Source organism: Hemitrygon akajei, chromosome 16 (assembly GCF_048418815.1).
Source record: "Hemitrygon akajei chromosome 16, sHemAka1.3, whole genome shotgun sequence".
Classification (NCBI taxonomy): Eukaryota; Metazoa; Chordata; class Chondrichthyes; order Myliobatiformes; family Dasyatidae; genus Hemitrygon; species Hemitrygon akajei.
In genome coordinates this window covers 71,826,158-71,838,492 of record NC_133139.1, presented here as the reverse complement: position 1 = coordinate 71,838,492, position 12,335 = coordinate 71,826,158, and the positions used below count along the sequence as shown (strand labels likewise).

The following is a 12,335-nucleotide window of genomic DNA, read 5'->3' as shown; positions in this document are numbered from 1 at the left end:
CATGCTCTTGGTTATTCGATCCCCAAATAATAATATCATTCATGGATGTATATATGCCCTCAATGTGCCCATATAACATGTGAATGGTTTTATGGTACACGTCAGGAGCTGATGCAATTCCAAACGGAAGCAGAAGAGAAGAGTATCTGCCAAAAGGAGTGCCACTCAGAAGCTTTGCAAAGCGCCAAAGCTTTTTCAAAATTTAAATCTTGCTCTCTCAACGGCCTTTCTCTCAGAGTATTATCTCGAATGCCACAAACAATTCTATTTTTAATGAGAGTCCGTGAGCAATTCAAACTCGCATGTTCTACTATGCCTTCTTAACTCTGTAACACACTGATCAATTGTTTCAGCAGCTCTCTACGCACATGTGAAGAATTTATATCGCTCATACGTTAAATAACGCTTAGGTATACAAAATACTTCAAATCTGTCCATTATTAACTTTAAATTGAAATTATCTCCATCTTCAAAGACAAAATTATATACCTCTACTGCACCATTCCTGATTACATAGAGCAGAAGCGCAGCTTTGGTATTTTCTGATTTTTCTTCATAATCAATCACCAATAAGTACAGTTCAAACTGTTGCTTGAATATCCTGCAATTCTCAGCTACATTGCCAATCAGCTGAAGTTTTGGTGGGGGTTGTAAACTTTCCATTTTACCGTTTCCAGTTCGAACATTTGTTTAAACGTACTGTGGGTTAACAGTGAAGAATCATATTCTGGAAGAATTAGAAAACTTTTATTTACAGTAATAAACAAACAGGTCTTAATCCAACACGTGCAAACAAGCTGGAGGAACTCAGCAGGTCGGGCAGCATCTGTGGAAACAAGAGTCAACGTCTTGGCCTGAAACGTTGACCGTTCGTTTCACGGATACTGCCCGACCTGCTGAGTTCCTCCAGCTTGTTTGTACATGTTGATTTGACCACAGCACCTGCAGTGTACTTTGTGTTTACTAGGTCTTAATCCAGCCACGTGCCGGAACATGCCAGCAGACTCGCGCATGCTCAGTACTCTGCCCAATCACGTACTGGTACATCATTGCACGTGATACCACCACACTAATGACCTTAAAGTGATGGCGGCCATAGTCAGTCTTGTTGACCTCACTATGATGGTGGTCATGTCTCGGTTTACGTCACCGTGATAACAGCTGGTTCCGCACTTTGAATGGGATAGATGGAGCGGTCGGGCTCGTGTGGGGTCGTGATGTCTCCGCTCTTGCAGCGCTATGTGGCGGCTATGGTGCTGAGCGGAGCGGCCGACGCGCTCGGCTACAAAGGTGGATCCTGGGAGTTCTGCCGCAGTGGCCTGAAGATCCATGACGAACTACGGGAGGCAGGCGGCTGTCGGGGCATCAACGTGACGGGATGGGTGGTCAGCGACGATACGGTGATGCACCTGGCGACGGCCGAGGCCTTGGTGGCCGCTTCGCATCCTAAGGAAGCGCTGGAGAAGCTGTACCCGCGGCTGGCTCGGGGTTATAAGGAGAGCATGAATGACATGAACGGGAGAGGGCCGGGTACGGGCAGGCAACCGGTGTGGGGTGCTGGGGAGGGGTGGGGGTGGAAAGGGGAACAACATGGTGAGGGTGGGGGCAACGGAGCGAGCTGTGGGTGAACCATTCTGAGGGGAGAGCCAGATACTGAGTATGAGGGGAGTGGGGCGGTTGATAGATACTTTATTGATTCCAAAGGAAATTACAGTGTCACAGTAGCATTACAAGTGAATCTTAGAAGAAAAGTAGAAAGAATTAAAAAAGTTACCTCAAATAGTCTAACGCGGGGTCGGGTGGGGAAGGGAGTTCTCATTTCCTCAACTGTGTTGACTCAATATAGAACCTAATGGCGGAGAATAAGGAGAAACAGCTCTCTTTGGAGCAGCGCGGTTGTCTTAGTCTCCTACTAAAAGTGCTTCTCTGTTTCAGCCAAGTTGGCATGCAGGGGGTGAGAAACATTGTCCAGATTAGCCAGGATTTTCCACAGGGTCCCTTGTTCTACCACAGCCTCCAGTGTGTCCAATTTGACTCCTTTAACAGACAGAGCCAGCCTTTTTAATCAGTTTATTGAGCCTGTTGGCATCACCAGCACAGACCGCATAGTGGATTGCACTGGCGACCACAGACGGGTGGAACATGTGAACAGTTGGTAAGGAACCAGGTGTGGAGAGGCGCGTGGGGACCAGGTACAGTGATGGTTGACAAGGGAAGGGACCCCCCCCCCCAATGTGGGTGGTAGTAAACCTCTGGGACCATGAACCTTCAGCGCTCAGGAGAAATGCACAAGCTCTGTAAGTTCCCATCAGTTGGTCACCGAGACTCAACTGTAAACTCCCCCCGACTCAGACACTTGGGTTCAGAGAAACCACTTATTTCAGGCAGAGCTTTTGTTGAGCAACTGATTTTGTTTGGCTGGTGAATCTGGTCATTGAATCACTTTAGTCATAGACTGTTTCCTTTTGTCAGGATTAACGTGTATAAGTGCCACCTCGTTGCTGAAACCAAATGCTCCCGACGGATGGAAGATCCCGTTTAACCCAAAAGGCGGTGGCTGCGGTGCTGCCATGCGGGCAATGTGCATTGGGCTGCGGTATCCCCAACCCCACCAGTTAGAAACGCTGATTGCAGTGTCTGTTGAAAGCGGTCGAATGACCCACCACCACCCTACGGGTTACCTGGGGGCAGTGACGGCCGCGTTGTTCACCGCATATGCTGTCAATGGGAAGCCTGTAGAGAGCTGGGGTAAAGGCCTGATGGAAGTGTTGGAGAAAGCCAAGACGTATGTGCAGAACTCTCAGCAGTATGCTGAAGAAAACCTGGCTGCGTGGTGAGTGTGAAATCATGCACTCTTATTTTCTATTCTGAAGACCATGGTGTGAATGGTTAATTTGTAATTACTAAATCTATGCATCTGATTATAGCACTACCACATAACCTCTAGGGTGACTGAAATTGCCTATCAGATGGAGGGACCTTCAACTGGCCAGTTGTCAGGTTCTCTGTTGGGACAATGAAAGAGGATGTGGGTGAGGTCCTTAATGAGTTCTTTGCATCAGTTTTTACCAAGGGCGCAGAAGATAGGGAGATCATTGCTGAGCATATTGATATGCTAGTGTATTTTGAGGTAAAGAAGATAGTATTGGCTATCTTAAAGAAAATTAAGTTGGATAAGTCTCCAGGCATAATGAGATATAGCCCAGGTTATTGAGAGATTGCTGGGGTCTTGACCAATATCGTCTCCAGCCACAGGTGTGGTCCCAGAGGACTGGCAAGCAGCTAATGTTCTTCCATTAATTCTAGAAGGGAAGCAGGGATAATCTTAGAAACTCTGGACTGGTGAGTCTCATGCCAGTAATAGGGAAATTACTGGAGATAATTCTTGGGGATAGGATTAATGAGCATTTGGAAAGCCATGGCCTAATTAGAGAGAGCAAGCATGGCTTTGTGTGGGGAAGTCATTTCTTACTAATTTGATTGAGTTTTTTGACGAGGTGTTGAGGGTGATTGAAGGTAGAGCTGTGGATGTGGTCTACAGCATGGATTTTAGTAAGGAGTTTGACAATATTCCTCATGGGATGCTCATGATTCTCAGATGATTCAGATTCACGGGATCAGTGGTGAATTGGCCATTTGAATTCAGAACTGGCTTGCCCATAGAAGACAGGGTAGTGGTTGAAGGTACTTGTTCTAGCTGGAGGTCTGTGATTAGTGGTGTTCCGCAGGAATCTGTACTGGGACCTCAGCAGTTTGTGATGTGTATAAATGACCTGGATGAAAGTACAGATGGGTGGGTTAGTAAGTTTGCAGATGATACAAACAGTGGTGGTGGTGTGGATATATTGTGGAAGTCTGGCAAAAAATACATTGGGACAATCACAAACGAGATTGTGGCTGGCCCACTGTATTGTGATGGAGAGCGGCCAGTGAAGGAGTGGAACTTTGAGGTTTTGGCAGTTGGATTGTGCAGTCAAGTCAATCAAGATTTGAATAGCTCAGACTCAGCAGAAAGCAGCTGATTGGGCATTTGAGGTCAGGTGACCAAGCAGTTTGATTGGACAATCGAAAATTGAAAAGCTCAAACAAATAAAAAGAGGGGTAGCTCAAGCAGAGCGGCCAGTGAGTGTGTGGGCCAGTGAAGGACGAGCTTGCTCCCAGTGAGGTAAGGCCAGGTAAGTTTCTTTAATTTAATTAACTTAGGAGTTGGTAATGGAGGCAGTAGATAGGGCAGTCCAGTGCTCCAATTGTAGGATGTGGGAAGTCAGGGACAGCACAGTTGTCTCTGATGAGTACACCTGGAAAAGGTGCATCCAGCTGCAGCTCCTGACAAACTGAGTTAAGGAACTGGAGCTGGATGAACTTCGGATCATTTGGGAGGCAGTAATAGATCGGAGTTTCAGGGAGACAGTCACCCCTAAAAGTCAGGAGACAGTTAACTGGGTGACTGTCAGGAGAGGGAAGGGGAATAGGCAAGAAGAGCAGAGCACCCCTGTGGCTGTTCCCATCAACAATAAGCATACTGTTTTGGATACTGTTGGTGGGGACGACCTACCAGGGACAAGTTGCAGTGGTTGCGTCTCTGGCACCAAGACTGAACCCTCAGACCAGAAAGGAAGGAGGGAAAAGAGGAGAGCAGTAGTGATAGGGGATTCGATAGGGGGACAGATAAGAGGTTCTGTGGGAGAGATCGAGAATCCTGGATGGTCTGTTGCCTCCCTGGTGCCAGGGTCTGCGATATCTTGGATCGAGTTCTCAGTATTCTCAGGAGAGAGGGTGAGCAGCTGGATTTCGTGGTCCACGTGGGGACCAATGACATAGATAGGAGTAGGGATGAGGTCCTGAAGAAGGAATAGAGGCAATTAGGAAAATTTAAATAACAGGACCTCAAGGGTGGTAATCTCGGGATTGTTGCCTGTGCCACAAGACAGAGAGGGTAGGAACAGGAAGTTATGGCAGATGAATGCGTGGCTGAGGAGTTGGTGCAGGGAGCAGGGGTTCAGATTTCTGGATCTTTGGGATCTCTTCTGGGGAAGGTCTGACCTGTACAAAAAGGACGGGCTGCACCTGAACTGGAAAGGGACCAATATCCTAGTGGGCAGGTTTGCTAGAGTTGTTGGGGAGGGTTTAAACTAGTTTGGCAGGGGGGTGGGAATCAGAATGTGAGTGCAGAGATTAGGGTAGAAGGACAAGGGTATGGTGGTATGTGTTCTGAGTTGGTGAAGGACAGGCAGGGGACAAAAGATAAATGTAGCCAGTTAGAAGGGTTGAAATGTGTCTATTTCAACGCTAGGTGTATTAGGAATAAAGGGGGTGAACTTAAGAGCATGGATCAGTATGTGGAACTACGATGTTGTAGCTGTTACTGAAACTTGGCTGGAGGAAGGGCAGGATTGGCTGATGCAGGTACCGGAGTTTAGGTGTTTTAAAAGGAATAGGATGGGAGGTAGAAAAGGTGGGGGAGTAGCATTACTGGTCAGGGATAGTATCACGGCTATAGAAAGGGAGGACGCTGCAAAGGGAGTGTCCACTGAGACGGTGTGGGTGGAAGTCAGAAATAGGAAGGGATCAATCACTGTGCTGTGAGTAGTCTATAGGCTGCCAAATAGCCCTCGAGATACCGAGGAGCAGATAAGCAGGCAGATTTTAGAATGGTGCAGGAAATACAGGGTTGTAGTTATGGGTGACTTCAACTTCCCTCATATTGACTGGCACCTCTTGACTGCAAGGGGGATAGATGGGGTTGAATTTGTCAGGTGTGTTAAGAAGATTCCTGACACAGTATGTGGACCGGCCAATGAGAGGAGAGGCCATTCTGGATCTAGTTCTGGGTAATGAACCTGGTCAGGTGGCAGACCTCTTGGTGGGGGAGCATTTTGGTGAGAGTGACCACAACTCCCTTAGCTTCAGCATAGCTATGGAAAAGGATAAAAACAGACAAAATGGGAAAGTGCTTAACTGGGGAAGGGCTAACTATGAAGGGATGAGGCAGAAACTAGCGAGAGTAAATTGGAAACAAATGTTCAAGGGTGAAAGCACAGAAGTAATGTGGAGGAAGTTTAGGGACCACTTGTGCTGGGTTCAGGATAGATTTGTCCCACTGAGACAAGGAAACAATGGTAGGAAAAGAACCGTGGCTGACGAAGTATGTGAGGCAACTTGTCAAGAAGAAGAAGGAAACACATGTTAGATATAAGAAGTAGGAGGGGCTCATGAGAAATATAGGGTAACCAGGAAGGAGCTTAAGAAAGGACTTAGGAGAGCTCGAAGGAGGTTTGAGAAGGCCTTGGCATGTAGGATTAAGGAGAACCCCAAGGCGTTCTATGTGTATGTGAAGAACAGAGGGATGACAAGAATGAAGGTGGGACCGCTGAGGGATAAAGAAGGCAGCATGTGCCTGGAGGCGGAGGAGGTTGGGGAGGTTCTAAATGAATACTTTGCTTCAGTATTCACAAGTGAAAAGGAACTTGATCAGGGTGAGGTCAAAATAGAACAGGTCTGTGTGCTGAACAATGTGGAAATTAAGGAAGAAGTCAACACAGGGCCAGATGTGATATACCACAGGTTGCCTTGGGAAGTGAGAGAAGAGATCACTGGAGTAGTAGCTATGATCTTTCAATCCTCTTTGGCTGCAGGGAGGTGCTGGAGGATTGGAGAATGGCAAATGTAGTTCCCTTGTTTAGAAAAGGTAATAGGGAGAATCCTGGGAACTATAGACCAGTGAGTCTTACGTCGGTGGTTTGCAAACTATTGGAAAAGATTCTTAAGAATAGGATCTATGAGTATTTGGAGAAGTACAGTCTACTCAAGGATAGTCAACATGGCTTTGTGAAGGGAAGGTCATACCTCACGAGCCTAATTGAGTTTTTTGAAGAGGTAACAAAATAAATTGATGAGGGTAGGACGGTAGATGTGGTCTACATGGAATTTTAGCAAGGCATTTGACAAAGTCCCCCACGAGAGACTCATCCAGAAAATCATGAGGCATGGCATCAGTGGAATCTTGGCTGTTTGGATAAAAAATTGGCTTACAGGAAAAAAGCAGAGGGTAGTAGTAGAAGGAAAGTATTCTGCCTGGAGGTTGGTGACTAGTGGAGTGCTACAAGGATCTGTCCTGGGACCCCTGCTCTTTGTGATTTTTATAAATGACCTGGATGAAGAGGCAGAAGGATGGGTGAGTAAGTTTGCAGATGACATGAAGATTGGAGGAGTTGTGGATGGAGCTGTAGGTTGAAGGCTACAAGAGGATATAGACAGGATGCAGAGTTGGGCAGAAAAGTGACAGATGGAGTTCAATCCGGGTAAATGTGAGGTGGTGCATTTTGGAAGGACAAACCAGAAGGCTGAGTACAGGGTTAATGGTTGGTTACTTAAGAGTGCAGATGAACAGAGGGACCTTGGGGTTCAAACCCATACATCCCTCAAGGTCGCTGCACAGGTTGATAGGGTAGTTAAGAAGGCCTATGGGATGCCAGGCTTCATTAGTAGGGGGTTGAGTTCAAGAATAGAGAGGTCATGTTGCAACTCTACAAATCTCTGGTGAGACCACACTTAGAGTATTGTGTTCAATTCTGGTCACTTCATTATAGGAAGGATGTGGAAGCGATGGTGAGGGTGCAGAGGAGATTTACCAGGATGTTGCCTGGTTTGGAAAACAAGTCTTATGAGGCAAGGTTAGCAGAGCTGGGACTTTTCTCTTTGAAGCGTAGAAGGATGAGAGGGGACTTGATAGAGGTCTACAAGATTATAAGAGGTTTAGATAGGGTGGATAGCCAGTACCTGTTTCCCAGGGCACCAATAGCAAACACCGGAGGGCATATGTACAAAGTTAAGGGAGGGAAGTTTAGGGGTGGGGATATCAGGGGTAAGTTTTTTTACACAGAGGATTGTGGGTGCCTGGAATGACTTGCCAGGGATGGTGGTGGAGGCCAAAACATTAGGGGTATTTAAGAGCCTCTTGAATAGACACATAGATGAAAGAAAAATAGAGGGTTATAGGGTAGTGTGGGCTTAGTACTGTGCTGTAGTATTCTAGTGTCTAGAGAAAATCTGCAGATTCTGGAAATACAAGCAACACACGCAAAGTGCTAGAGGAACTCAGCAGGCCAGGCAGCATCTATGGGAAAGAGTAAGTAGTTGATGTTTCAGGCTGAGACGCTTCATCAGGTCTAGAGAAAAAAGATGAGAAGTAAGAGTAAGAAGGTGGGGGAGATGAGGGGATGATCAAGGTAGTAGATGATAGGTGACGAACACACACACAATGCTGGAGGAACTCAGCAGGCCAGGCAGCATCTATGGGATGAAAGGTAGAGTTGATGTTTCGGGCCAAAACTCTTTGGCGACACTGGAGAAAAAAAGCCGAGGAGTAGATTTAAAAGGTGGGGAGGGGAGAGAGAACCACCAGGTGATAGGTGAAACCTGGAGGGGAAAGATGAAGTAAAGATCTGGGTTCTCTATTCCTCAGCTTTTTTCCCCTCCAGTTCTGCCATAGGCTTTCGGTCCAAAACGTCGACTGTACTTTTTTCCATGGATGCTGCCTGGCCTGCTGAGTTCCAGGATTTTGTGTGTTTTACTCAGATTTCCAGCATCTGCAGATTTTCTCTTGTAGGTGATAGGTGAAACTGGGAGAGGGGGAGGAGTGAAGTAAAGAGGTGGGAAGTAGATTGGTGAAAGAGATAAAGGGCTGGAGAAGGGGGCAGTCTGATAGGAGAATACAACAGGATATAGATCAGTTGCAGATAAGGGTGGAGAAATGGAAGATAGAGTTAACCCCACCAAATGTGAAGTATTGCAGCTTGGTAGGTCAAAGGTAAAGGGACAGTACACTGTTAAGGACAAGATCTTTTTTAACACAGAGTGGTGGTGCCTGGAATTCCTGGGGTGTAGGTAGAGGCAGTAACATTAGAGGCTTTGAAGAGAGGTTTAGATAGGCACATGATTGTGAGGAAAATAGAAGGATCCGGACATTGTGTAGGCAGAGGGTATTCGTTAGGTTGGTCAATTGATTATTCATTTTACTGGTTCAGCACAACAGAATGGGTTGGAAGGCCTGTTCCTGTGCTGTACTGTTCTGAACCTTTGGCTCCACACACATATTGTCCCTCTTGTGTCTAATGGAGCCTATTCTTTCCCTAGTTGTTCTTTCGTCCTTAATGTGCTGCTGGGAAGTCTGTGGATTGACCTCCATATCAAACGGTGATACAACCAATTAGAATGCTCTCTGCGGTACATCTGTAGAAATTGCTGGAGTCTTTGGTGACATACCAAGTCTCCCCAAAGCCTTAGTAAAATATAGACACTGTTGTTTCTTTGTAATAGTATTAATATGTTGGGCCTCGGATAGATCTTCAGAGATGTTGACACGCAGGAAATTGAAACTGCTCACCCTTTCTACTGCTGATCCCTTGATGAGGACTGGTGTGTGTGCCATTGTTGATTGTTAGTGAGGAGGAGAGTTTATCTCTGATCCACACTGACTCTGGTCTCCTGATGAGGAAGTCAAGGATCCCGTTCTAGAAGGAGGTGCAGAGCCCCAGGTTTTTGTTGTTTTTTTAAAATTAGTACTGAGGGTGTTGAATCATCAATAAACTAATTGATAAACAGCAGCCTGATGTAGGTATTGCTATTGTCCAGGTGATCCAAGGCTGAGTGGAGAGGCAGTGGAATGCATTTGCCGGAGATAGGCAGATTGCAGTGTGTACAGGTCTTTGCTGAGGCAGGAGTTGATTCTGGCCATGACTAACCTCTAAGATCACTTCCTCACAGTACACGTGAGTGCAACCGTTCATCCTTCAGCTATGAATCAGAATCAGGTTTACTATCACTGACATGTCATGAAATTTGATGTTTTCTGGCAGCAGTATAGAGCAAGGCATTAAAAATACTGTAAGTTAGATATTTAAAAATAAATAGTGCATAAGAGAGGTAGTAAGGTAGTGTTCATGGACCGTCCAGAAATTTGATGGCGAAAGGAAAGAAGCTGGGTTGTTGAGTGTGGGCTTTCAGGCTCCTGTACTTTCTCTGTTATGGTAGTAATGAGAAGAGGGCATGTCCTGGGTGATGAATGCTGTCTTGAGGCACCACCTCTTGAAGATGTCCTCAATGATGGACAAGATTTTTTTAATGTCATAATCAGACTGTGAGTGTCATGTGCTTCCCATTCTGATTGTGAACTGGGTGAGAATGGTGAATACGCTCTCAATATTTACTAAGTATCTTGCCAATACCTGAATGGGCAAGACAAGGGCTGCAAACTGTGCTGGTGGATGGGCGTGGTTTGAGTTGAAGGTACTGTTTCTGTGCCCTATGACTGAGTGGCTACTCCCTGAGTGAACATAGTTGAACTTCACACAATAACATTGTGAATGTTGAGAAAAGAGACTGAAGTTGCTGAATCAGTAAAATGAGTCAAATTATTTTCGCTGTATTTGGCTAAACAAAGAAAAACACTTGACACGTTCTAGACTGAAGGGCCCTTCTGTAAAATAAATAACTTTGATCTTTTCTTATTTTAGGTCCTATTTTGAAAATCAATGGAATAAGTACCTTCAGGACCGAGGCATTATGGATGGGGTTTCAAAGCCGGTTTTCCCAGAGCCTTATGGTGTGGCTGAGCGTGATAAATTCTATGCCTCTGTCAGCTATAGTGGCTGGGGTGGAGCTAGTGGGCATGATGCCCCCATGATAGCCTACGATGCTATCCTGGGCTCAGGCGATTCATGGGAGGAACTCTGTAACAGAGCAGTTTTCCATGGTGGCGATAGTGATTCTACTGGTGCAATAGCGGCGGCCTGGTGGGGAGCCATGTATGGCTTTCATGGTGTTCCTGCATCCAACTATGAAGGCTTAGAGTATCGTAGCAGACTGGAGTCTGTGGCAGCAAAGTTGTTCCATTTAACTAACTCAACTAAGTCAGAAGACTCACAGAAAACTTGTTCAAGCTCTTAACCTCTGATCTACTAATCACTAGTTAATCAGAAATTGTTAATCCAAAATATAAAAGCCTGTTTGCCTGGGAAATGGTTTATTTTTGTACCTGCCGCCTTTCTCGTTTCTAACCAGCAAAATGTGCCATATGTTACCAAGCGGGTTATGGTGAATAAAGGTCTGAATGAAAGGCCACCTTGGAATGTCTAAATTCCGAATAGTAGAAGGAATACACAATGCACTATTTTCACAGGAGAGATCAAGACTTAGTTCCAGAGAACATAATTTCACTTGCAAAGAATCAAAGTTGAGAATTTATAAATAGAATGGTATAATTTTGATATGGCCAGAGGAACTGGAAATAATAAAATTTAGAAGTCTATTTTTTAAAAATAAAGTTCAAGGCTTTATGCACCTTAATTGTACAACTAAGAAATCTTTGTTGTGTAGTTCTGAGCATTATCATACCTGCTAAATTCACAACTATGTTAATGTGCATGTAATGAGGTGCACGGTTTCACTACTAATGTAATGGTTTTTCTGTAATGTTTACTGCTGAAGTGACAGTTTCTCTGTAGCAACAATGTTTGGGTTATGGCTGGAGATAACGACTGTGGATGCATGTTGGCCAATCAGGATTTTGTTGCCCTGTCTTGTGAATTTGGAAGCAGTTGATTTCACAGGCTTTTGCCAGAAAGAGAGAGAGAGAGAAGAAGAGAGAAGATGCGAATGGACAAACTTGGTAGACCACCGGACGGGGTGGACTCGGAGCGAAGGTCCGAAGGACAGCGATGATCAGAGGAGGTCGGTGGGGACCAATTGGCCTATGAGTGAGCTCCAACTTTGTGCACAGACTGTTTAATAAGATTTGGGCCTTTTTTTAATATTTCATTTCTCTACTAACCATATTGTCAAAGTAAGAGTTATAAAGCTTAATCGTTTAATTGCTTATCGTGTACTGTTAGTTATTTCGGGTTACTGATTTGTAACAGGACACATCGCACAGCATCCACACAAACGAGATTTCTTAAGTTTGGTCGGGCAGGGGGTTATCACTCCCTATATCAAGCCGCGAGGCGAAGCGAGTGTTACATACACAATAAGGATCCCTGTGAAACACTGCTAGGTTGTGGGCTTTTAACCACACTGACAACTCTCTACAACCATCCTGTCTTCTTTACAAAACTAATTTTGGATTTAATTTACCAGCTAATCTCGGATCCCAGTTGCAATGTGCAAGTGCCAGTTCATGCCTCATGTCTTCATGGTTTCCTTTATTTGGATTAAGCATCTCGGTCATGTTCATGCATTTATGGACAATGCCTGCTAGTGTTCCCTGGCCCTTGGAGTTCCTTGACTCTCCCCTTGGGGTACTCAAAAGTTAATGTCCTTCCCTAGTTTTGGATTGG

The 12,335-nt window shown here is 45.4% G+C and overlaps 1 protein-coding gene across 1 annotated transcript; it reads left to right on the top strand.

Annotated features, from left to right (window-relative positions):
- Positions 1 to 1,069: 1,069 nt before the first annotated feature.
- On the top strand, positions 1,070 to 11,874 carry LOC140740172 (ADP-ribosylhydrolase ARH1-like). Its single transcript, XM_073069147.1, has 3 exons — positions 1,070 to 1,530; positions 2,473 to 2,833; positions 10,515 to 11,874. The coding sequence occupies exons 1-3, from the start codon at positions 1,188 to 1,190 to the stop codon at positions 10,945 to 10,947; spliced, it is 1,137 nt and encodes a 378-aa protein (XP_072925248.1). The 5' UTR covers positions 1,070 to 1,187; the 3' UTR covers positions 10,948 to 11,874.
- Positions 11,875 to 12,335: the final 461 nt, after the last annotated feature.

Bases quoted from the DNA above. Each gene is read 5' to 3' on its own strand.
- LOC140740172 (XM_073069147.1), top strand. From the start codon at position 1,188: ATGGAGCGGTCGGGCTCGTGTGGGGTCGTGATGTCTCCGCTCTTGCAG. The intron at 1,531-2,472 runs GTACGGGCAGGC...TCCTTTTGTCAG, and splicing joins CATGAACGGGAGAGGGCCGG to GATTAACGTGTATAAGTGCC. The intron at 2,834-10,514 runs GTGAGTGTGAAA...TTCTTATTTTAG, and splicing joins GAAGAAAACCTGGCTGCGTG to GTCCTATTTTGAAAATCAAT.